At 37.8% G+C, this 26,408-nt stretch overlaps 1 protein-coding gene across 1 annotated transcript; it reads right to left on the bottom strand.

Annotated features, from left to right (window-relative positions):
- Positions 1–2,486: 2,486 nt before the first annotated feature.
- Positions 2,487–25,784, bottom strand: LOC139662500 (fibrillin-2-like; the record flags this gene model as incomplete). Its single annotated transcript, XM_071541191.1, has 6 exons — positions 25,669–25,784; positions 23,448–23,530; positions 20,097–20,195; positions 19,282–19,377; positions 12,435–12,530; positions 2,487–2,684 (listed from the first exon to the last, which is right to left on the bottom strand). Coding segments are annotated over exons 1-6 (688 nt in total), but the record flags the coding sequence as incomplete, so codon positions are not given.
- Positions 25,785–26,408: the final 624 nt, after the last annotated feature.

Below are 26,408 nucleotides of genomic sequence, written 5' to 3'. Positions count from 1 at the left end.
CTCATTAACTTTTTCCACCCACTTTCCTGATTCCAGTCCAGGTTTTCGAAACAACAATCTTCCAGTCACAACCTCACTTTTCTAACCTCGAGGCAATATCTCCCAGTACTTCCCAAAACAGTTTACACAAAATCTCTGTGAAGGAGGAACCTGCATTATGAGTATTAGAGCTGGGGTGTAGGGAGCGAAGGCAGATGTTGTGGAGGAGAACATCCATTTATGCTATTATGAAAGCATAATCTAATATAATCTAATATATAACACTTTACAATAAGGGCACATTAATTAAGGGTTAGTTAATACTTAATAAGCATTAACTAACCCTTAATTAACAGTTAACTAATGTGTCTGGTAATCATTTACTAATGGTGTTCATGTTAACTAAGGTATTAATTTATACATTATTTAATAGTCATCTTTATAAACGATTAAAACATTTATAAATTAATACCTTAGTTAACATGAAGACCATTAGTAAATTACACATTAGTTAACTGTTAATTAAGGGTTAGTTAACTTATTAAGCATTAACTAACCCTTATTAAGCATTAACTAACCCTTAACTTAGTGTACCCTTATTGTAAAATGTTACCCTAATATAAGTTAATGTAAGAAAACAGATTTATTTAAGCAATAACATTTGGAGTTTGTGCTATATTGTGGTTATTGTTTGTATAACATTATAAAAATAGTGTCAAATATTGCACAAAGATCGAAGTTTATGCAATTAGATTTAAATTTTATTTTGGCCATTTGCCATTGCTAAGCAATACACATCCTTGGTTGTTTCATTCTTCAGATGTAAACAAGGTGCAGTGATGCCATACTGGAGTTATAAGGTACCAGTCAAAGAACTTGAATGGACAGAACGGTCTTTCCCATTCAAATCAACGTTCCTGGATGGTCGGAGCAGTGGCCATTTTTATGTGCATCATTGGGCCAGCTTCTGTATAAACTGACTTACGGCAAGTCGCTGAGGCGAGAGGTTTTGCAGCAAGAACTGTCACTACTCGATCTGAGTCGTGCATGCGCGCTGTCGCTGCCTGATCTAAGTCAACTGTAGATGTGAGTCACACATGCGCCATTTTACGACATTTTATAAGTAAGTAAGCAAGTTAGCTAGCTAGCGTTGGTGAACATATGATTGGAAACAAAGTAGTATCCAGTTATGGAATTATATTTATCACCACTTCGGCTGATGTGATGTGAAACATGATGGGTTTGTACTACATCAGTTAACTAGCCAACTCGGTAACATTAGCGATTAATATAAAATGGCCATGGCAACATAAAAGCTATAGCTTGCTAGTGAGTCCGCATCAACCTTAATGCTATTCAAGTGCGAGACGATTACATTTGTCTTTCCAATTGAAGATACACATTAATCTGTGGTAGTGACAGAGCTAATGGCCAAAATTTAAATGGGGGTCTGTGCCGTAAAGCGTTTATGATCGCGCATGCGCAACTCACATCTACAGTTGACTTAGATCGGGCAGCGACAGTGTGCATGTGCCACTCAGATCGGTTAATGACTCAGATCGGGTAGTGACTCAGATCGGGTAATGACTCAGATCGGTTAATGACTCAGATCGGGTAGTGACTCAGATCGGGTAATGACTCAGATCGGGTAGTGACTCAGATCGGGTAATGACTCAGAACGGTTAATGACTCAGATCGGGTAGTGACTCAGATCGGGTAGTGACTCAGATCGGGTAATGACTCAGATAATGACTCAGATCGGGTAGTGACTCAGATCGGGTAATGACTCAGATCGGGTAGTGACAAGAACCAAAGCAGTGGAAAACTAACTTTGCAGCTGAAGCAGCTTTTACAAGCTGCTGCTGTCTTTTTAAGTAGCTCAAAAGTTTTGACATCTGTGCAGTTAGTGGAATTGATTATAGTTAATCTGTTTCTGCCGATGTCTGCTAGCTGTTTGAAGTTAGTGAATGCTATCTTTTCTTCTCCACTAAAGGTAGGCTAAGCTGTGATAGTTTATATAATTTAAGGGGCTTAAGTTGATGATGCTAACCAGCTAGGTTTGCTAATATGCTGATTTTGCGGAGAAGAGTTAGCAAGAGAAGCACAGTATTTGATAATGCTACGCTAACGTCAGTTGTCCATTGAGTTTTGACAGTTGCTCCTACAAGTCACAAGACACGTCTGCACAGTTCTCAACCAAGTGTGACACACTTTACGGCCTGCTTTGTCACCATAGCAACTAACACTTAAAATGCGATAGTCACCATTTTATGGCGTACCAGCCAAATTACCACAGCAACCAGTGGAAGGACCGTTCTATCCATTCAAGTTCTGTGGTACCAGTTCATGCATTGTAGTTGTAAGTGCTCATGAAACGCCTCTTGTCCAATCACATTGCATTGTCAGAAAGAAATGCTTTTACAAGAATGACATGTTTTTACAAGAATTACAATACATTATCTTAAAAGGTTTTAATTGTAACAATGTAACTAGAAGGACTCACTCACCCTGACAGGCTCCAGTGCGGCTGTTTGGGATGAAGCCTCGCCGACAGGGTTGGGGCTGGGAGGGGCAAACCTCACACGGGTGACCCCAGGCTCGCCCCACTGTGGTACAACATAAGGTCTTGGTACAAACGATGCCACTCACTTGGCCCTGGCACATCTCGTTATTCACCTGGGTGAAGCAGGGGCCTGTTCTGTAGTCTGGATGGGACAGAGAAGAGGTTTTCATAAGCCAACCCACAGACAACCATACACACAGACGACCATGTAATCCCTCAAATGAAGTTAAAACATGAAAATCACAAGGTTTTCACCCGACAAAGACGGTTTGCTTTTGGTCTTCAAGTGATTTTAAAAGAAGCATTATGGGACCCGAAGTATGTTGATATCAAAAATAACAATGCAATCATACAATATACCATTGCTTGTCATTAAGTTTTCATGTACAGTCCTAATGTTCTAATCTCCTCTCTGAAAAGGGCATTGTAGATACTTACCTCAAGTTGTCATAGGAGTAAATATCTAAAATACCTAAGAATAATAAACGCCAGTAAATGCAAAATTAAGAGGCAACTATCAAGCAGTAAAGAAAACAAAAATTACTTTTGTACGTTGATCTTAAAGTAAGACCGAGATTAAAATTTGAAAATTTTGAGCATTCTGCAAAATATGAAATGACCTTTTATATTTTGGACTTTTGTAGAGATAGGAAATAATCCATGTCATCATATTCTTAGCCATAAATGTGACTTCTCTTCTTCATTTTGTTTTTCTTCTGTGTATCTGAATTCCCATTGGCTGTTGTCAATGTCACTCTCAGATTGCAGTCTTGGTGAGTCTTGTACCACTTCACACTAGACAGACCAGAATGACCAGAATGCACCCACAAAATCAAACATGTTTGAAAAACTTGCATCGGGCCAAACGGCCAGAGTCTGCAGTCTGCAGCCTGTTCACACTACAGGATAATCTAATTAGAATTAGAATCGGTGTTAGAATCATCTGGTCTGAACCAGTTTTAAGTGCTGAAAAACTGAAATGCGGGAGTGGTAGCCATGTTTTTTCCAGGTGACTTGTAGGCAGTCCCAGCGAGTCTGGCTCTAGGTGACCCTAAGCGTTTCCAGTCGGCTGATCCAAGAGAAAGGAAATGAGAATGTAGTGGGCTTACCGGACCAGCCAGGCCTTCCACCTGCCTTCTATCTACTCCCTTGGCTCAGTGGCTCTCTAGTCCTGCTCCAGGCAATACATATGTTCTGAATTATAGCCTGATACACTTCACAGTTCAGCATCTACAGTAGGGTTTGACCGATATAGGTTTTTGAAGCTGAACCTGGTATGAGGTTGCCGGTTTCGTGCCAATATTGTTGTGCCAAAAAAGCCCAAAAATTCCAAGTATTCAGTGTTTCCCCCAGAATATTATTCTTGTCAGGGTGGAAAAGCCTCTGAAACAGCATTTAGTCCATCATGGGACATTAAAACTCTCCACTGAAACCCAGACTAATGAAATTCTTTTAGTTAGTAGCTCTTTAAGACAGGGTGACACCCCCCCCCCCCCATTCACTGGTAGGGGAATTCTGGGATGCATTACTGCCTTTAAATCAATTCATTTAACAAAAATGTTATTGAACAATTAAAAGAATGAATAAAATGGGTAATGAAAATTCAATGTCATGATGTCCGGTTTTTGCAGATTGTTTTACTGTAGCTGTGGTCAGGAGGAGCCTCCATCATATCAGAGGTGGACCACACTAACTGGCTGATATCTGAAATTTAATAAAAGGTCAATACTGGCCCCATATTTCGGAAACCATGTATTGGTCTGTAGTCTCCATAGTTTTTGCCAACACAAAGCGTCCTCCAGCTTGTCTAAAATGTTTCATTATGTGAATTTGATCCCCTCTCTCTTTGCAGTGTTCTAATGAATTAGTGTGAATTGGAAACTCCCCACTACTCAGTAGAACTGAAGAAGCCTCTCAGATGAGCGGTAAAACATCTTCAACTCTTCATTTTAAGTGGATTTTGTTTCTATTGTTTTTGTTTTTTTGCTTGTGTTATTGTTTGTGACATGGGCCAGGTACAGTACAATCTTAGTTTTATCTATCAGGACTGAAACTACGACCACAGGAAAAGCTGTCCTGTTTTAAACTAATTTCTCAAACTATATGACCCCAAAATTTTCAGAAATTAAATAATTTTCTGTAGAGGTTATGTACTACTGTGCAGTTTTCCACTTAAATCCCTGTGTTGTGTTTTCCAGGAGTCACGTTTGAGTCAGTGGGTGATTTTAAGTCACACAAGTTTCAAATATAATTTTAGCATAGAACTATTAGTAGTATGTACTTGATTTCTAGAGATTATACAGCATGTTCTCTTGCTGTCACCAGGACATCAAACCAACCAGCGGGCACAGCCGTAAGCGAGCTTGACCTTATTTTGAAAGATCAACAGGTTGTGTATATTACCTTTAAAACAGATTTTTTTACATGTTGTAAAGTGCCCTTTATTTTCAAGTTCAGCCTGCACAGCCTACATTACAATTTACAATTTCACATTTGGCAGACGCTTTTATCCAAAGCGACTTACACATGAGATTTTTATACAACACAAGCAAGGTTCTAGTTAGGAGAGAACAACGAGAGTAAGTGCTATAAAGCTAAGTTCTGGTCCAACAGGACATAGGTGCTACGAGGCAGTGCTATAAAGCTAAGTTCTGGTCCAACAGGACATAGGTGCTATGAGGCAGTGCTACAAGGCAGTGCTATGAGGCAATGCATAGAGTGCATAGAAGCAAATTTTTTTTTTTTTTTATGTGAGAAGGTATTCGCTAAAGAGCTGGGTCTTTAGCCTTTTCTTAAGGATTGAGAGGGACTCTGCGGATTGAATGGAGTTTGGTAACTCGTTCCACCACCGGGGAACCACATTAACTTTTACAACTTCGCATTTATAATTTGGAACTGAGAAATGCAAGGCGGTCCTTTTTCTCTGACATCATCACCAGAAACAATAATAACGCACGCGCCTTGTTTGCTACTGTTGACAGGCTAACAAACCCTCCTGTGTCAGTAGCCTCTGAACTTCTATCCACCAGGGCCTGCAATGAATTTGCCTCCTTCTTCACTGACAAAATTCAGAAAATTAGACAAGCAGTCAGTGCCTCCATATCAGGTACAGGATATGTGTTGTCCCTGTGTCCACTTCAAATCAATTCAAATACCATGACACAATTTTATCCGATCAACCATAAAAACCTGGAGGACATTATACAACATCTGAAATCCTCCTCCTGCTGCCTTGATATTCTGCCAACAGGCTTTTTCAAAAATGTTTCAAATTGTATGGCCTCAGACCTTCTACAAATTGTAAACATGTCTCTTCTCTCAGGTGTCTTTCCACAGGCCCTGAAAACTGCAGTCATCAAGCCACTCTTAAAAAAGAACAACCTGGACACGTCACTAATGAACAATTATAGGCCCATATCAAACCTCCCGTTTTTAAGTAAAATCATTGAAAAAGCCGTTTTTCAACAGCTGAACAACTTCTTGGCACTAAACAACTGTTTTGATGTCTTCCAGTCAGGATTTCGACCACACCACAGCACTGAGACTGCCCTTGTTAAGGTCTTCAATGACATCCACTTAAACACAGACAGTGGCAGAATTTCAGTCTTAGTATTACTGGATCTCAGTGCTGCATTCGACACGGTCGACCACAACATATTACTGGACCGACTGGAAAACTGGGTGGGACTTTCCGGCACAGTACTAAATTGGTTTGAATCCTATTTAAAGGACAGGGACTACTTTGTGTCTATAAGTAATTACACATCTGAGCGGACAAAAATGACATGCAGAGTTCCCCAAGGCTCCATTCTGGGGCCTCTTCTATTCAACATCTACATGCTTCCACTGGCTCAGATTATGGAAAACAACAAAATATGTTACCATAATTATGCAGACGACACACAAATTTACATAACCATATCACCAGGGGACTATAATCCCATACAAACGCTGAGTAAGTGCATTGAACAAATCAGTGACTGGATGTGTCAGAATTTTCTTCAATTAAACAAAGATAAAACTGAAGTAATTGTTTTTGGAGCCAAGGAAGAACGATTAAAAGTCAGTGCACAGCTTCAATCGGTAATGTTAAAAACCACAAACCAAGCCAGAAATCTTGGAGTAGTCATGGACTCAGACTTGAATTTCAACAGTCACATTAAGACAATTACTAAGTCAGCCTACTATCACCTTAAGAATATATCAAGGATTAAAGGACTTATGTCTCAGCAGGATTTGGAAAAACTTGTCCATGCATTTATCTTCAGTAGACTGGACTACTGTAACGGAGTCTTTACAGGTCTCCCTAAAAAATCGATCAGACAGCTGCAGCTGATTCAGAACGCTGCTGCTCGAATCCTCACTAAGACCAAGAAAGTGGATCACATCACTCCAGTTCTGAGGTCTTTACACTGGCTTCCTGTCTGTCAAAGAATTGATTTCAAAATACTACTGTTGGTTTATAAAGCACTGAATGGTTTAGGGCCAAAATACATTTCTGATCTTCTGCTATGTTATGAACCATCCAGACCTCTCAGGTCGTCTGGGACAGGTCTGCTTTCTGTCCCCAGAGTCAAAACTAAACATGGAGAAGCAGCGTTCAGTTTTTATGCTCCACATATCTGGAACAAACTCCCAGAAAACTGCAGGTCTGCTGCAACTCTCAGTTCTTTTAAATCAAGGCTGAAGACTTTTCTGTTTGCCGCTGCCTTTTATGACATCAAATAACTAGTCAACTCTCACACTGCACTGTAACCTTTATTCTTTTATTTTACACCTGTCCTATTCTATTTTAGCCTATTTTTGGTTTTTTTTATTCTCTTAGCTCTTTAATGAACTTTATTTTTCTTGGTCTTTTATTTGAATTTTATCGTTTTCATTTTGTCTCGATGCTTTTAATGTTTTATGTAAAGCACTTTGAATTGCCTTGTTGCTGAAATGTGCTATATAAATAAACTTGCCTTGCCTTGCCTTACAAACTAAATCAGCAGTAACGTTTGCACCTGTGGACATTTTGTCTCAATAACAAGATGAATCTGAAAGACAATGGTACAGTCACAACAATATTCGCTTCCTCGGCTATCGCAGTAGGCAGCATCAAAGAAATCCCCCAGGCTCTTTTGGGTCAAAGAGTCAAAGAGTCTGGTAATGGATAATGGATGGACTGGGAAAAATTAGACAGGAGGCATGGAGGCAAAATCTGTGGCGCGGCAATTTGAGGTGAGATAAAGTTACCATGGCAGTTGCTACTGGAGACACTTTACCGTGTCGTTATTGTGGTCCAGGTGAAAGCCAATGAAAATCCATATGTAAAAGAAGTGCTGTATATTAAACAACCCCCTGATCATCCATGCACACGCACAAGCACAGTGGATCACAAACTAGATATGTCAGAAAGACAAAATAAAACTCGAGCAGAAATAAGAGAAGAGTGGAAAAAGTTATAAACCACTGACAGCTGTTCTCAAGGACAGCACTGAAACCCATTGACAAAACATAGCTTTTTGGTATGTAAATAATGATAACTTGGAACTACACCACCTGGGCCAACATCTCCTCAATGGTCAGAAATAGCAATGCCCAGACCAAAGAGTACACAAGCAGAAAGTCCTGTTAGAAGAGAGAGCCCTATACATCAAATTTGATTTGTACATGAAGGTGAGCAAGTCAGGAACAATGTGTTATTGTCAAGGCAGAAGTTAGGGGGAAGCTAGTGATTGGGAAATGTGAGCAAAGATATGCCAGCAAGTTACAGTCCTGAAAGAGGTAGTCAGCACCAGTCTAAGATGTGACCCAGTATTGTGGTCCAATACTCAGTGGGCTGTTTACTTCATAGATTCCATTCCTCATTGTACCATGAGAAGATGGAGTTGAAGAGGGGTATAAACTGAGATACAGTTAGAAACTGACATTGAACCCTGTGGAAGTTTCCGTGGATTTGCAGCCATGTCCACACTGCGTTGGGACATAAGGAACTTACATAATTAAGCTTACTGTTTGTTGGTACAATTTGTTTCTGCACTGCTCAGAGGGCTGTTTCAAGTTGTCGAGCCAGTAAAAACACCAGAGCAGGCCTTAACCCCAGCCACTTTTAATCAGCACTGCACCAGCCTGGAGTTAGAAGGCATTCCTCCTTGACTGATTAAAAGGGATTTGATGACAGATGGAAGAGGCCTCAGGCATTCATTGCTTGTTCATTTTTAAAGGCTTCTATTTGGAGCATGCTACATAGGCTAGTAGTATCCCTTCATTGACCTTATTCACACAGCAGCCATTTTGAACACTCAAGGTGGGAAACAGATTAGCGTAACTTTTTTTTACTTTAGCAACTACTTCAACACATATGTGAAGCCTGAAGCTAGACCAAAGAGTTATTAAATTATCTCAGGTAGAACAACCATAACAAATGATGGAAGTTAGCAAGGAAGTTAGTTGGCTAGCTAACTAACGGAATTGTATCCAATTCCGGCCACTCTGTCACTCGCGTAATTTCCGGTGTTTACCGGCATTTTTATACAGAGTTCACAACCGAAAGCTAAGTCACGTAAATTCATACACATTTCAGAAGCTAGGTATCAAATTTCATAAATATCTATACACATTTAAGCATATAAAACACTAAGTTACGAACTTAGTCACGAACAAGAAGCGGGAAGCCTTAAATCCCACTTTGGGCGACAGTTACTTCATGTAGAGAATCGGTATTGGCTGATAAATGGAAAAATAAGAGCTTTGAGTACATAGCCTGCACTTCTTACAAGTATCTGTAACATTGTGAAGGTACAGGAAGGGTTAATAAAGGGTTAATATCGAGTATATGAATACACCGACATGGACGAAAGTAAGCGTCCGGAATTGGATACGAATTTTGAATCTCAAAAATAGGTGCGCTATCATCCATTTGCTGGGACTGGAAGAAAATTAATTACAAGTTAAGGTAAAATCGATATTAAACTTTAAGACCACTAAAGGACAGATGGAGGATTGTTAATTTATGAGAAACTTCAGCGAAAACAGTACAGGATGAAATATATTGGTATATGATTGTGATTTTTTGGTCATATGCGGTCCGGAATTGGATACCCTGATGTTAGCTAGCTAGGTTAGACTCTGGCAACTAATGATAATGGGCCAAACATATTACAATGTGAACCTATATCTTTCTTGAGATCCATTCGCTTCAGTGTGGGGAATCTGTGAAATGACAAATGTTTGTATGATCTTGGTTCACAGCAGTAGGACAGAGCTGGACTTGCTCTTCCAGGAAGAGTTTCCCACCCTGAGTGTTCAAAATGGCCACCGTGGTGAACTTAAGGTGTATCAAGGTTTGTGTCTGACCACCCATTGGTCTAATGAGAAGCTGTGAAGAATGGCTGAGTAAAAGATAGTGAATAATGCTCACAAGTCAACTTCGGTACTATTACAGCTAGGGAAGTAGTGGAGGGTAAACCCACCTAAACCATCAGTTTACCCACCTTTTTATTCGCAAAATCTGACATCTTTAGGACTAAAAATTCTTTGTATCTTAATAGGTTGTATCAAACTGATGTAAGCTGTACAAAGGTAGGGCGTTTTACGGTGAAAAAATATATAAATTCATGTTTTTCTGAAGATTTTGATTTTTGTTTACATTGGTGGATGGTTGGCTTGGATGTTTGACCGTCATTCAACCCAGAGTGCTCAAGTGACACTGAATCCCTTCCAGACCTCTAGAGGAGTCAATGGAGGATCACACACACACACACACACACACACCTTTAATGTCTTTCCCAGAGCAGTCATACACAGTGAATCATCCTTCAGCATTGATGCATTATCCCCATGTGTGGGGTTACAAGTCACATCAGGGCAATGTTTTCATCACTTGTCGGATCACCTGAAGCTCCTATTCACTATTACTATGGAAAATTGAATTTCATTTGTAATGACGCTGGTAGCGGTACTGGAAATTTGAAAACAATACAGAACAATACTTTTTTTCTGATACTTTGTGTAGATGCGAGCATGTTAATCTATTTGTTTTTATTAAAGACAGCTTCGCTAAACATGTCAAAATATTTCCTTGAACAAAGTGTCCAATAAAGGTGTGAATCAAACTATTGTGTTGAGGATGCTTGGGGAAACAAGGGAAAGGGTTCATATGTATTATATTATTATACTGGCTATATTGGTCAATACAAGATTAGTATGGTACTAGTGGCATTTGGCTTAAATTTAGTAAGAGCAGTGGTGGAAAGTAACTAAGTACATTTTCTCAAGTACTGTACTGTACTTAAGTACAATTTTGAGGTACTTGTACTTTACTTCAGTATTTCCATTTTATGCTACTTTGTACTTATACTCCATTACATTTTAGAGGGAAATATTGTACTTTTTACTCCATTACATTTATTTAACAGCTATAGTTACTAGTTACTTTTCAGATCAATATTTTATATTTAAAACATTTGATCATCTTTATAAAATAACTATAAAATAGCATTGTTATAGATTAGACTACCCAAAAGTATAGATAAATTGTTAAGATTAGCTTCACATTGACAACTTTAAAATGCTGCTTACATGTACATGTATGTCAATAAATCAGTATTAATATTCCAATAATTTATGAAAAATATAACTCTCTAAATGGGGACAGTTTGCATAATGAGTATGTTTACTTTGATACTCTAAGTACATTTTGCTGCCAATACTTATGTACTTTTACTTAAGTAAGATTTTGAATGCAGGACTTTTACTTGTAATGGAGTATCTTTACATTGTTGTATTGCTACTTTTACTGAAGTAAAAGATCTCAGTACTTCTTCCACCACTGAGTAAGAGTAGCATTAGTATTCAGTCCGTAGCTGGTCTGTTCCTACAGTTGGTTAGACAGGCACCCAGCTAGGTCAAAGCACAAGTTCAGATACAGGTCTGTTCACACCTTGAAAACAGATGTTTCAGAAGGAGGGCAAAGAGGAAAACAACAGAGAGAAGAAAGATTATACAGAGCAGAGAGTGGAAGATATAGAGAGATGGTATCTGCAGACTCTAGTAAGTGTAATACCTTCTAGGGATGAAATTTAAGACCAATTTTGCAAAAGATAGATAGATTTGGCAAGCGTGGACATGCAACAAATGTTTTATTGCTAAAAAAAAAAAAGCGACAAGGGAGACTAGGAGGAAAAACTCCAGGCTTCCTACAGAATCTCAATTAACTTCTCATTAGTGATTTTTAAACACGCTGATAACATAATTTACGACTTGAAAGCTTTTCTTCCCAGTTGTATTGAAGACTATTAATGGAAAGCCTTCAATTTAACATTTGTAATTCTTTCTACGAACCCATGGAGAAAGAGAAAAAACGAGAGAGAGAGAGAGAGAGAGAGAGAGAGAGAGACAGAGGGAGAGTTAGAAATGCAAACACAAAGAGCAAAAAGACAATCCGAGAAGTGATATTAGATATCCAAGAGAGGAAAGGTGAGATAGAGAAATGGACTTACTTCTCATTTGATGCAATAGTCCCATTCTAAGTGCAGTGGTAACACTTTACAATAAGGGTACACTAAGTTAAGGGTTAGTTAATGCTTAATAAGCATTAAATAACCCTTAATTAGCAGTTAACTAGTGTGTAATTTACTAATGGTGTTCATGTTAACTAAGGTATTAATTTATACATTATTTAATAGTTTATAAAGATGACTATTAAATAATGTATAAATTAATACCTTAGTTAACATGAACACCATTAGTAAATGATTACCAGACACATTAGTTGACTGTTAATTAAGGGTTAGTTAATGCTTATTAAGCATTAAGTAACCCTTAATTAATGTACCCTTATTGTAAAGTGTTACCAGTGCAGTTAAAGAGAGAGAGGAGGAGGAGGTGTAACGGTGTACAAAGCATTTACCTCTTTCACATTGAGGACCGGTGAATCCGTAAACACAGGCACACCGGTTGGGTCCAATACATCGGCCGCCATTCTGGCACTTATTCTCACAGATGGCTAAAAGAGAGTTAGAAGCACAACACTGTAATTGCAATTTAGACACACAAACACACACACTCGGTTGCACACACACAGGCCAAAAGCCCATCAACCTAGCAGACCCTTCTTTTTCCATACGCATCGTCAGACTGTGATTACAGAGGTGGGTCAGATTCCTCCAGTTTACAGCCGTGTATTTTCTCCCCCTTTCAGACCAATGCCAGGCTATTTAAAGCTGCACTAGGCAAGATCAGCCTGAATAACAAAATGGGGTTGCGACAGAGAATCTTAATGCAATATTCCACTTAGTTTTAACAGGGGGACGATTCGGCTCTTGACCACCATGGAAACCAGAATATAAACTAATCACCAAGATCAGATGCAGCTGGACGAGTTTGTAGCATTAGGATTTTTACTTCCCATTCATTTGAATGAGGCCAGAAAATAGACTGAAAACTGACATTGAACACGTTGGTGAACAGATTCAACAACAGATCCTGCTGCTGTGATTTTCAACTGACTGTGGGTCCGACGTTTTAGAACATAACTTCGCCAAATATAATTTTTGTTGATAGAAGAGGACACAGTGGAGGGATACCATTTAGGAGACATGGTTCCTCTTTGTGAGACCGGATCTTCTTTTTATTTTTAAATACAAATTTTTAGTGTAAACCAAGACTAGAAATGCAAAATGACAACAGACCCACGACTACTTTGTTGTCTTAAAAGCTGAATATGTTGTTGAATCTGTTCATGTACGTTTTTTTTAGGATCGTTTCTTGGCCTCGTTAAAACACTACAAACTCGTCCAGCTGCATCCAATGTTTTCCTTGTATAATGATGCTGCACTAACAGTTATTTTGGAAGACAATCATTCATACAATAACCACATGTGCAGATACAAACTCTGTAGAACAATAAAATGTGTTTCTATTATTTTGCCTTATGCTTAGTTTTACTTAAATGATTAAAAAGGTTGCATTCCGTTATTGGTAACACTTTACAATAAGGGTACACTAAGTTAAGGGTTAGTTAATGCTTAATAAGTAATAATATTTCAATATAAAATTTGTATTTAAAACATTTGTATAAAATTTGTATTTAATAATGCTTAATTAACAGTTAACTAATGTGTAATTTACTAATGGTGTTCATGTTAACTAAGGTATTAATTTATACAATATTTAATAGTTTATAAAGATGACTATTAAATAATGTATAAATTAATACCTTAGTTAACATGAACACCATTAGTAAATGATTACCAGACACATTAGTTAACTGTTAATTAAGGGTTAGTTAATGCTTATTAAGCATTAACTAACCCTTAACTTAGTGACCCTTATTGTAAAGTGTTACCCAGTTATTTAAACATGCACACAATAATGCCACTATTGCCAATACTGCGAGTAAGGCAATAGTCTTTTTTAAGTTGTTTACATGATTGCATAAAATGACAACTCCCCAGAATAATCCCGTTTACATGACTTATGATTTATTTTGATCATCCAGAGAAAGTTGTGGAAAACGTGTTTGTCCCGCCACTCTCAAGAGTTCACCAAAACAATTGCATGATTCTGCTCTACCACATCATGTTGTCTTCATCGCAGCCGCAGACTTTTCTTTATTACCATTTAAAAATGCAACGCTTCGGGTGCTAATTTTTGCGAGGCACGCACTTGTCCCACCACCGGCAGCGAGGTGGTTTGTGGGATCGGTGGGAATGAACTGAGGGAGTTCAGTGATGTAGAGTGGAGACAGAAGTTTAGAATGGACATGTACGATCTACTTTGCACTGTGTAAACTTAATAATAATAGCCTATACCGAGTTATAGCCAAACATGAAAAGCACAGAAGTGTGTGTGCTTATTTTGCAGAGCATGCTGCTGGTCACGCATGGTTTAATCTCGGTGCCCACAATGGAAAAAAGCGTGTGTAATTGCGTGTGTAAGTGCTTTAAAAATGTGCACCACATCCGTCAAAATAGAGGCTGCAGATAGAACGGCATACCGGTCCAGCCGCCTTCAGACGGCTATAGGAATGGGAAGGCCCTCACACATACTACAAGCAGCTGTGGATGACAGATATTGCATTAATTGCATTAACATAACATTTTTAATGTGCATCTAAACATGTCTGCTGGTTGAGGAATTCAAATTAATGATGTTTGATGGGATGGTTTATGTGATTTTGGAGGGGTCTATGTGGTCTAGGGGTCTAGAGCAGTGGTTCTCAACGTGGGGTCCGGGGGCCACCAGGGGTCCTTGAGGGGGTTCCAGGGGGTCCCCAGCAAATTGATGAATTGTTAAACTTCACCATTATTTCATTTACAAGAAGTTGAAGTATGAATGTAGAAGTATGACTGTTTTGATCATAGTTTCACTGTTATCTCTCTACCTACAATACAGATAGTCATGGAATTATTGACAAAATCATATCTAACAATAAAAATATTCTCAGATTTGGGTTTGAGTGACAGAATCTCATCAAATGGGGGTCCGTGGCCCTAATGTGGACTAAATTAGGGTTCCTCGATATGAAAAAGGTTGAGAATCACTGGTCTAGAGGTGCCTGCACAATTACTTCACTAAACTATTAAAATGTATTATCAGGTTATAGCTGACCCTTGCTTTTATGTGTCACAATGTATAATTATTTATATTCCTTTACAAGAAAAAAATCAGAAGGAAAACACTAAGATTTTCATTATTTACTTTCACTTTTATACAAATTGCTTTTATGTTAAAGTGTTTTGACTTTGACTGTTGTATTCAACATAGGTAACCTCTTATTAAGAAAGTAAACATTTTTGTAATTGGACTTTTCTAAAATTATTAGTTTCAGAAATAAAGCCACTGAGACAACTTACCCACGTGACAACTTGCCCCGCTCTCCCCTACACTAAATCACAGAGAGAGAAATATAGCTGTTTAAACTGCTGATCATGCATAGCCTGTGCTTCCTTCATTTATTGCTGTGATAATGTGATTTGCAATAACAGAAGGCTCAACCGACAAAGAACATAAATATCAGACCCTCCATATTTTTCAAACCTTCCACTGCCCACTTACTATATACTACATTAAACTCTCCATGATTCCTGCCAGCCTCTGCTTTGAAGCATAAATCAAACATCACTTTAATAGTGGCTATGATCTGTGATTTATGCACAAAAAGAAGCACAGAAACCAGAAATCTGCAGAATGTTCAGAATGAATGTTACAAGTGAGGGCAGCTGGCTTTGAGGTCAAAGGTCACCAACATCAGCCCTTTCACCTCTGAGGAGTGGACCTGTAGTAGTGCAACATGGTCTCACGGCAGTTCGTGAAATAGTCACGAAAATTTAATCCGTTGATTTGTGTACATGGACACGATTTTGCCATTTTTTTCGTGAAATGAACAGGACTTAAAAAACGTGCCTCCACCAAGACAAGTTTTGGCAAATAAAACTACTTGTGTTACGGTTATGGTTAGGCAACTAAAACAACTTGGTTAAGGTTAGAGAAATGGTTTGGTCATGGTTAAATAAGAAAAACGTTCGTTAAAAATGTAAATGTGGTTTACGGTTGAAATGTACTTTGAACACACTGGGAATCGAACCCCAGTCGTCAGCATCGAAGGCAAACATATTCGCCCATCCGCCACTATTTTATTTCAATGTTACACTACTTCCTGAATCCCGACTGACAGAAAAAAAAACGTGTTGCAGGCACGAAAGATACTTCCAATTGAAATACATTGGTTTGAAAGTCGTGCTGAGTGTCGCGAAAAAAATGGAAAAATCGTGTCCATGTACACGAATCAATAGATTAAATTTCGTGACTATTTCACAAACTTCCGTGACACCGGGTTGCGTAGTGTGCTTATGACCAGGCCCTGTCCATGAGTCAAAGTCAATATAAGTCTGTTTGTCCCAATGCAAGCTTTACCTTCTCTTAAGCTGCACTACGCAATACCTTTATGTAAAAATGCTCCTGTCTTGTCAGTTGTGTGGGGCTGCAATAGAGAAGAGTGTCCCATTCCTACTAATTGAGACTCCATTCATCCTATTTGTCCTCATGAACCTCTGGTGTCGTATGGAACTTCAGAGTGAACTGTCTCCTAAACAGCAGTGAGCGAGCAATCTGTCCAGAGAAAACTGGACACACCAACCTGTTGCCTGTTTCGTCTCTTTGGTTTCCTTAGTATGGAGCCCCTCTGGGGTCACATGGTAGAAAAAAAAACTTGGTGTAAATCCGTGCGAACGGATTTGTAAACTGTGCGAACAGATTTGTAAAATGTGCGAACGGATTTGTAAACCGTACGAACGGATTTGTAAATCCGTGCGAACGGATTTGTAAACTGTGTGAACGAATTTGTAAACCGTGCCCTCAGATTCACAATCCATGCGAACGGATTTGTAAACTGTGCGAACAGATTTGTAAACCGTGCGAACGGATTGTGAAATGGTTTACAAATCCGTTCACAGTTTACAAATCCGTGCGCACGGTTACACAGCGAATGGACCTGCCTTGCATGGACTGCGGTGACCACATCCACCAAGTAAGTTCAATATTATCTAGATTTAACGGCAGATTTAACAAGAGTGAAATTAGTTAAATTGATTTAGCTTTGTGTTTTTGGAGTTTCACAGCTTTTATGTGTAATTTAGCATTTATGCGAATGAATTGTGAAACGGTTTACAAATCCGTTCACACAGTTTACAAATCCATTTGCACGGATTGTGAATCTGAATGCACGGTTTACAAATCCGTGCGCACAGTTTACAAATCCGTTCGCACGGATTTACACATCAAGTTTTTTTTTCTACCATATGACCCAGAGGGGCTCCTTACCTTAGGTATAAGTAAGTATATAAGTAAATCAAAATTTTCATAATTTCAGAGCATTGAAGTTAATATTTTTCAGTTTCCTGTTGCTGCTATTTGGAGCCGTGCAAACGTGCAAAATTGCCCAGTGCAGCTTTAATGAAAATTGTACAAAAAATCACTTTTAAATTGCTATTCTGCAAAAAAAAAAAAAAAAAAAAAAAATTAGGCTCGGCTCTACTAACAAGGAATGAGACTATGGTTTGTGTACAATTCTGTGCCCTATTTATTAATACCTATGATATTTAGATGCAATCTGGGACTTGAATTGTGGTTGAAACATGGCATCAGATTGAAGGAAAAAAATGAAATAATACTTGCAGGTACATGTTACAAGTACACATGTTTAATAACATGCCTAATGTGCCTAATAATGCCTAATTTACACAAATATTTTTGTCAGGTAAACGAATACAGAAGTTTTGTTTCGTTCTATTTTGCTTAAGGCAATTTTTCCCTGATTTGTGGTAAAATAATAAAAATGGAATGTGCTCAGTTTTTTTTTATTGTAAACGTCTGGCATACTTAATATAAAAGGCAATAAATTAAGACAAGTTATATGTTCTACAATAAATTTTATACTGAGCCAATAAGTTTACAATCGGCCTTGTCAGCTGCAATGAAAAAGGGGCATATCATCCTTTTCATCTTCTTCCTCCTCCTCATTCCCCCTGCCATCCTCTTCAGCTATAAGCTTGCTGGCTGAGTAAAATCATAAGAATCTCTTCCTACATTTTTGCACAACTGACACGTCTCAAAATTCATGATATCTAAGTTTCAAGTACAGTCAAGTCTGAGCCCCGGGTCCTTCCATATTTTAGACAAACTACTTGTGTGCCTTGTTGGAGCCTTCCTTTTTCCCAAGCACAAATGTTTAGAAGATCCAGGACGTCTCACACCTTACTAGGTGTTTAGAGTTCCAGGTTTTACAGACCTCAAAACACTGTGAAGGCTTTCAAATCTCTATACTCAGGGGTGTCTCCAATCCTTGAAAAAAAGTTTGAATCTCTGAAATATGTTTCAAACCACTTCTCTCACTGGTGTGTCCATGCTCCATGTCAGGTTTGAAAACTCTGTGACCTGAGTGCTTCAAAGCACCATTTTTGGATCTCAAAACAGTCATGAGAGGGTGTTTGGTAACACTCTATGTTGTCTTGAAATGCCAGTGTAAACAAGGTTTTAACTCCACTATATTGGTGGCAGCAGAGTTGCCACCACTTTTTGGGTTTCAAAACACTTTCTTCTAACAGTGTATAAACTCAGTGTTGGCTGGAACCCCTCCTTTAAGCTACAGAGTCCTGTATTGGATCTATGAGAATTTTCTGGGTCCACAATTTCCTAATAATTTCCTAGAAAGGAACTGTTAATTACTTGGAAAGTTTCCTGGAAAGAACTGCAAAACTATAAACTATTGGAAAAGTACTAGACAGAGGTCAATTTGGTCAAGTCATTATTCATATAATTATATAATATAGTTATTTGTTGAATTTCTTCCTCTAATTTTCTATATAACTACTACACAATTTCATGGTTCTGTCTTGGAAACAACAGAAGAAATTGGAGGAATTTACCAACTACCAACTACCATTGAACTCTTTCTCTATTTTCCCTATAATTAATACATAATATTATTAATTATAATAATAATAGGAAACTTCCTGAGAAATTAACAATTCCTTTCTAGGAAATTATTAGGAAATTGTGAACCTGGAAAATAAAGCGTTACCAACTAATTTCTGCAATTTGAAATTTCAGGAAAACTGCCACGTGGATCTCATAGATAACTAGGCATCTGCAAAATTATAAAAAAAATCTGTAATATTGTGGGATGCAAAAGAGGAACTATGCTGTAGCTGTACCATGACACTAGTGCATTAAGGAGGAAAGTGATGCATACTCACGCTGTCCACAGTAGGTGCCGGTGTAGCCTTTTGAACACTCACAGTTGTCCTCATTGCAGACGCCTCCGTTCATACATCTGATGCTACAGTGCTGAGCTGGAGAGATTAAGCGGTTAACAGGCAAAATCCTTCAGCTGGGAAATACATGTCAAAAATCCCATACAAATACACCGCCCGTCAAAAGTTTGGGGACACCTCATTGAATGTTCTGTTTCTCATTCTCTTAAAGCCATTTTGATCTAAAGGCTTCTGCTTAAATGCTTGAAATGTGTTTCTTAGACAAATATAAATAGTGAAGTTGATCCTATGTGTGAATTTCTCTCCAAAGCCTTTGCCTTTCCATCAAGGCAAAGGGCGGCTACTTTAAAGAATCTAAAATATAAGATAGTTTGGATTTGTTTAACACTTTTTTGGTCACTGCATAATTCCATTTGTGTTTTTTCATAATTTTGATGTCTTTACTGTTATTCTAAAATGTGGAACATAGTAAAAAATAAGGGAAAATGTGGTGTGTCCAAACTTTTGATGGGTAGTAATACATCCGATCAGTGATGTAGTGGTAACAAAAAAGAAAAAACAATTACATTTTAATTAAAGTATTGCTTTGATGTAATATGAATTTGTGTCATATAGATTTATGTCAGTGTATTCTGCAAATTTAAAGGTAGCCAAGCTGAGTGTGGGGTTACCCTCCACTCCTGCATTCTATCATACAGAGATAAAGATATAGATATAAAGACAAAAGTTGTTCAATCATACCAGGAATGATTTAAATGGAACTACCACAAAGGGCAAAGACATGGGAGAAGACTTACTGGGTTTGGTCCTGCATGATGGGGCAATTTGACCACTAGGACACGTGCACATGTTGGGACGTGAGCAGAATCCATCTCCGCAGCTGTTCCTGCATATGGCTGTGGGAGGAGAAGGAATCACTTAGAGCAGTGGTTCTCAACATGGGGTCCGGGGACCACCAGGGGTCCTTGAGGGGGTTCCAGGGGGTCCCCAGCAAATTGATGAATTGTTAAACTTCACCATTATTTCATTTACAAGAAGTTAATACAATTAGAGAATGCAGAAGAATGACTGTTTTGATCATAGTTCCACTGTTATCTCTCTACCTACAATACAGATAGTCATGGAATTCTGGACAAAATCATATCTAACAATAAAAATATTCTCAGAGAGACAAAATCTCATCAAATGGGGGTCAGTGGTTCTAATGTGGACTACATTTGGGGTCCTTGATATAAAAAAAGTTGAATATCACTGACTTAGAGGAGACATGGAAACAGCCAGGGACAACCAGTCAGGGACAATTTGAGCAATGCAATGGTATGACTGACTAATAAAAGCACATGTAATATTTTAGGTGTCTTTTATCAACAGCAAATGCAAGGAATTAAATGTATTTAACCTTTTGCAAAGGGTGTTTAAGAAAGAGATCCCCAGGAAACTAAGGGTAAGGATAAGGATGTTTTATTGTCATTCCAGAGCATGTTGTACATGAAATGAGTCACTCAGGTCCCGGTCCCTTAAAGTGCAGAATTTCTCAGTCTCAAATTGGAGCAATGCCCTGAATTGGAGTAATAGTAATAATAGCAGCAAGGGTGCATTCACACACAAAGAGAACAGACAAGTCCATCATGCTTCGCTGAAGTTACAGGACTGGAATCAGATTTGTTTTCACCAAAATCTCTAACCTGGTGGGATGACCGCTCACCAAAACTCTGTCCAGTAAACAAGCTACTCGTGAGTCCACGTGACTTTTGTTTACAAGCCCTGGTTTGCTTGTAACTGGCAGAGTGAATCAAAACAAACTACAAAAATGCAGCCAATTAACTCTAGGCGTGATCACACCCTTAAAGGAATAGTTCACCCTAAAATGAAAATTCTGTCATCATCTACTCACCCTCATGGAAAATGAAACACAGGTGAAATTTGTTAGTCCAGATAACACACAGGGAGGTTGGCAGCACAACTTGGTAGCAGCCTTCTCCAAAACAACTGAAGTCAATGGGGACCTGTTCTTTAGAGTTCCAAAACAAAAACAGCCAAACAATCACACTGAATAGAAAGACCTATACACCATTATTTGTTGCAAATCAATCAGCTGTAGTTAAGATTTGCACTAAATAATGGGTAAATATACTTTAGGTCTTTTTGGAACTCTGAAGAACTGGTCCCCACTGACTTCAGTTGTTTTGGAGAAGGCTGCTATGGAGTTGTGCTGCAGCCTCCCTGTGTGTTATATGGACAAACTTCACCTGTGTTTCAACTGGCATGAGGGGGAGTAGATGATGACACAATTTTCAGTTTTGGGTGAACTATTCCTTTAAACTCCTCTCACAAAAGGAACACAACTAAATTGAGAACTAACTGGGACTGATGCCTAACTGACATAGATCTGAGAAACCTTGTCTGGAATCTATTCTGGATCTCTACATTATTTAATAGTCATCTTTATAAGCTATTAAATAATGTATAGATTAATACCTTACTTAACATGAACACCATTAGTAAATTACACATTAGTTAACTGTTAATTAAGCATTAACTAACCCTTATTAAGCATTAACTAACCCTTAACTCAGTGGTTCTCAACGTGGGGTCCGGGGACCACCAGGGGTCCTTGAGGGCATCCCAGGGGGTCCCCAGAAAATTGATGAAGCCTTAAACTTCATTATTTCATTTACAAGAACAATTATAGAATGTTCTTGAACAATGTTATAGAACAAAATAGAATGACTGACTTTTTGATCATAGTTTCTCTGTTATCTCTCTCCCTACAATACAGATAGTCATGGAGTTCTGGACAAAATCATATCTAACAATAAAAATATTCTCAGATTTAGGTCCGAGGGACAAAATCTCATCAAATGGGGGTCCGTGGCCCTAATGTGGACTAAATTAGGGGTCCTTGATATGAAAAAGGTTGAGAACCACTGCCTTAACTTAGTGTACCCTTATTGTAAAGTGTTCCCGAAAAACACCAAAGACTCAAAATATGATGAATTCCTAAATGAAATGAAATGAAAGTCGTGACAGCTAAAAGATCGACTGTGCAACGATCAACACATTTAATAAGAAGAGTTAGATGTTGATCCAAACAATCAGGATTAAGATTAAGCACTTTATTAGAGTTCTGTTGAAGCCAAAAGGACATCTAATACCGCTGGCTCCGTCCAGGCCGACTCCCATTGGACCGAAAACAATTTGACAGAAATGACATTGGATCCTAAACCTACTGGGAAACTACCTTGATGGTCCAGTTATGTGCCAAGGCAGGGCATGCTGAGGCTTGTTTTGGAGCAGCTGATGCAATAGCTTTACCCCTGTGATGTCGTGGGCTGTTAGATCACTTTCTCGTATCTTCACATTGGTTTATTTTTATTCCAGCTGTTGTTACATGCTTTATTATTCCTTTCCGCATTTTATTTTTATTGTTTCATTGTATGTAAAGCACTTTGTTACTCTGGCTTTTTTTTTTTTATTTGAACCATTTTTGTCCAGGAAAAAACAAAATTTGAAAGGCTTTTGTGTATTTGTTTTTGTCTTACCTGTTTTATTACAACAGTTTGAACTTAATTCATTGCTGAGTTTGCTTATACTAATGGTTTTATTTATTATTTTCTATTCTCTGTAAATCTTTTTTGAAGTTATTGTTTAGTCATTACTATTATTATGGTAACACTTTACAATAAGGGTCACTAAGTTAAGGGTTAGTTAATGCTTAATAAGCATTAACTAACCCTTAATTAACAGTTAAGTAATGTGTTTAATAGTATTAAGTAATATTATTTAATAGTTTATAAAGATGACTATTAAATAATGTATAAATTAATACCTTAGTTAACATGAACACCATTAGTAAATGATTACCAGACACATTAGTTAACTGTTAATTAAGGGTTAGTTAATGCTTATTAAGCATTAACTAACCCTTAACTTAGTGACCCTTATTGTAAAGTGTTATTATTATTATTATTATTATTATTGTTATTACGCATTATTATTATTATTATACCTTGTGTCTGACAAGGACCAACAAAACTTACTGACCAACTCAACATAGCCTACCAGAGAGAACAGGCATAAGTAACAGTTTATTTTATGTAAATTATTATATCTACAGTATATCTATATCTGCATTAGAGGCTACTTACGCACAACACACTGGTTGCCTCCGGGCAGGGTCTTCCAGCCTGGACAACAGTAAGAGTGGAAACGAGATCCACATACATTTGGCCTGTTAAGGAGAAACGTGTGTGAATAAAAAACAGAAGAGAATGAGACCGAAGACATAAAATATAAGATGATTATCGATCCTGAGGGTGAACTGGCTCATTGCAACAAAGAAAACAGAAATGAAGAACTACACATTAAGACATGGAAAGAGCATGCATTCCTCACATCTTGAACTGATATTTAGGAATATAAATACATCTCACGGGGCATGTTGTCCCATAGAGTGTACTGTGTTTGTGCACACAATTCCATTTCCTCTGATATATATAATAACCAGTGGTGGAAGAAGTACTGAGATCTTTTACTTCAGTAAAAGTAGCAATACAACAATGTAAAGATACTCCATTACAAGTAAAAGTCCTGCATTCAAAATCTTACTTAAGTAAAAGTACATAAGTATTGGCAGCAAAATGTACTTAGAGTATCAAAGTAAACATACTCATTATGCAAACTGTCCCCATTTAGAGAGTTATGTTTTTCATAAATTATTGGAATATTAATACTGATTTATGTACATGTAAGCAGCATTTTAAAGTTGTCAACGTGAAGCTAATCTTAACAATTTAGCTATTTTGGGTAGTCTAATCTCTAACAATGCTATTTTATAGTTATTTTATAAAGATGATCAAATGTTTTAAATATAAAATATTGATCTGAAAAGTAACTAGTAACTATAGCTGTGAAATAAATGTAATGGAGTAAAAAGTACAATATTTCCCTCTGAAATGTAGTGGAGTACAAGTACAAAGTAGCATAAAATGGAAATACTCAAGTAAAGTACAAGTACCTCAAAATTGTACTTAAGTACAGTACTTGAGTAAATGTACTTAGTTACTTTCCACCACTGATAATAATAACATGAAAAACATACTCTTGTATTGAAAACAACATACTTCATCTCAGAAATCAACACCCACCACACACCAGGTAAAATAACCCCTCTCTCACCCATCCTGGGATGCACAAACACGAGTTCTGATACAATTTCTAATAGTATGATATATTAATGTAGATGTAATATACACATATTTAATTTGATGTTTTATTATGTAAAATGGCTTCTTATAGTCACTTAAAGAAAACAGTAATAATAGTAGTCTGCCTCTGTGCCACTTGCTACACAAGCAAAAGGTTTGTGGGTACCAAAATCATATTTATTCAGAAAAGAATTAATGTAGGGATATTTACAACCAAAAAACAATTTGGATAGTTATGAAAACATGCTCCAAAATCAATATGACAACATGCCCCAGCCAGGCATTCCTGACAAAGGTCCCTTCCCTGAGCACATGGCTTCACTAAACCATTCAGATCTATTATCAGGTTATAGCTGACCCTTGCTTTTATTTGTCACAATGTAGAATTATTTTGATTATTAAGACAGTAAACATTTGTGTAGCCTTTTGACTCTAAAATATTTAGTTTCAAAAATACAGCCACTGACACAACTTACCCACGTGACAACTTGCCCCGCTCTCCCCTATATTTCACATCATCACACAAATAACTCTGTTTCATCATGCATCAACACCATACATGGCTATAAAAAGGACATTGATGATGGACTGCTCATTTTGTCAACTGGTACCAGAAGATTTATGTCATTTATTCTGGTCTTGTCCCCACTCTTGCATTTTTTGGTAAGATGTCTGTATTCATTTCCCAATATATTGATTCTGAATTTTCCCTTTCCTATGAAAATGTATTGTTTGGCTTTTTTTACTTACACTTCTACCAAAGCAAATCAAAACTATATCATCAATTTGATTCTATTACTTGCAAAATCACATAGTCATAAATCGAAGTTTTCCAGTCATAAACCATCTTTTTTAATTTTTGAAAATGAAATCAAACAATACATTACAACAATCCTATATTCTAAAAATAGGAAAGCTATTAAAACCATACATTTATGTACCCTGTATAACATTTTTGTGAACTGATTTATGATTTATGTCAGAGTTCTGATCCCCTGGCTTCATCTGTTTATGTTTTTTTTTTTTTTTTTTTTTTTTTTTAATTCATTTATTAAAATGAATTAAAAAAAAAAAAAAAAAAAAAAAAGAAACACCATACATGGCCCCATGCCGGCTGTACTAATGAACTAATTAAGTGACACGGGTCTTGCAACTCTCTTACCCCCTTAAGGACTCCTGCTTTCCTCTTCTCCTCCCCCGACCTGCAGGGGAATGAACTTCATCCACCTTGGAACTTCCTCCATCACTCCCAAGACTCTGTCCCGCGACCTCTTCCATCGCAAAGCCAGTCAGTGTCACCAGTCCAACCAGCCACGGGAAAATCCCATTAGTCCGCATTTTTTTTGTCGGATTATAAACTTCTACCCTCTGAGCAAACTGCTTAGCTGCAGGTGATCCAGATCCCAAAAAAAACTTTCTGCAGGAGTTCCTTTCTACCTTTAGAATGCTCTGAGTCGGTAGAAAAGTAGAGATAGAATGAAGATATGGTCCAGAGGGGGGAAAAAATAACGAGAGAGGAGGTCTCTGCAGAGCGCTCCTATAGAATCCAGCCGCAGCCTCGGAGCCTGTTCTGTCGCTAAAACTCGCCCCTGAGTAACGCTTGCTTTTCTCTGACAGCTGCGAACAGAGGCACAGGCACGAGATTCCATACATTGTCTATGGGGAGGAGCGAAAGTGGGCGGAGAGCGGCACGACTGGTGAAAACCTTCATTTAAAAAAAAAAAAAAAAAAAGGATGACTGGTGTTCAACTTTCTGCTTGAGCAGCCAACAGGCAGAAATCACTAGTCTGGAAATAAATGTTAGTGATGATACAGGCACATAGAGTTTACTCACCTTTCTTCATGATGTTAATAAAAAAAAAAAAACTAAAAAAAAAAAACTAGGAACCATTATAGTAGGCA

Source organism: Centroberyx affinis, unplaced genomic scaffold (genome assembly GCF_046629955.1).
Source record: "Centroberyx affinis isolate AG114_WGS23_722 - 3 ecotype Tasmania unplaced genomic scaffold, CSIRO-AGI_Caff_v1 ptg003816l_1, whole genome shotgun sequence".
NCBI lineage: Eukaryota > Metazoa > Chordata > Actinopteri > Beryciformes > Berycidae > Centroberyx > Centroberyx affinis.
This window is presented reverse-complemented; position numbering and strand designations above follow the sequence as displayed.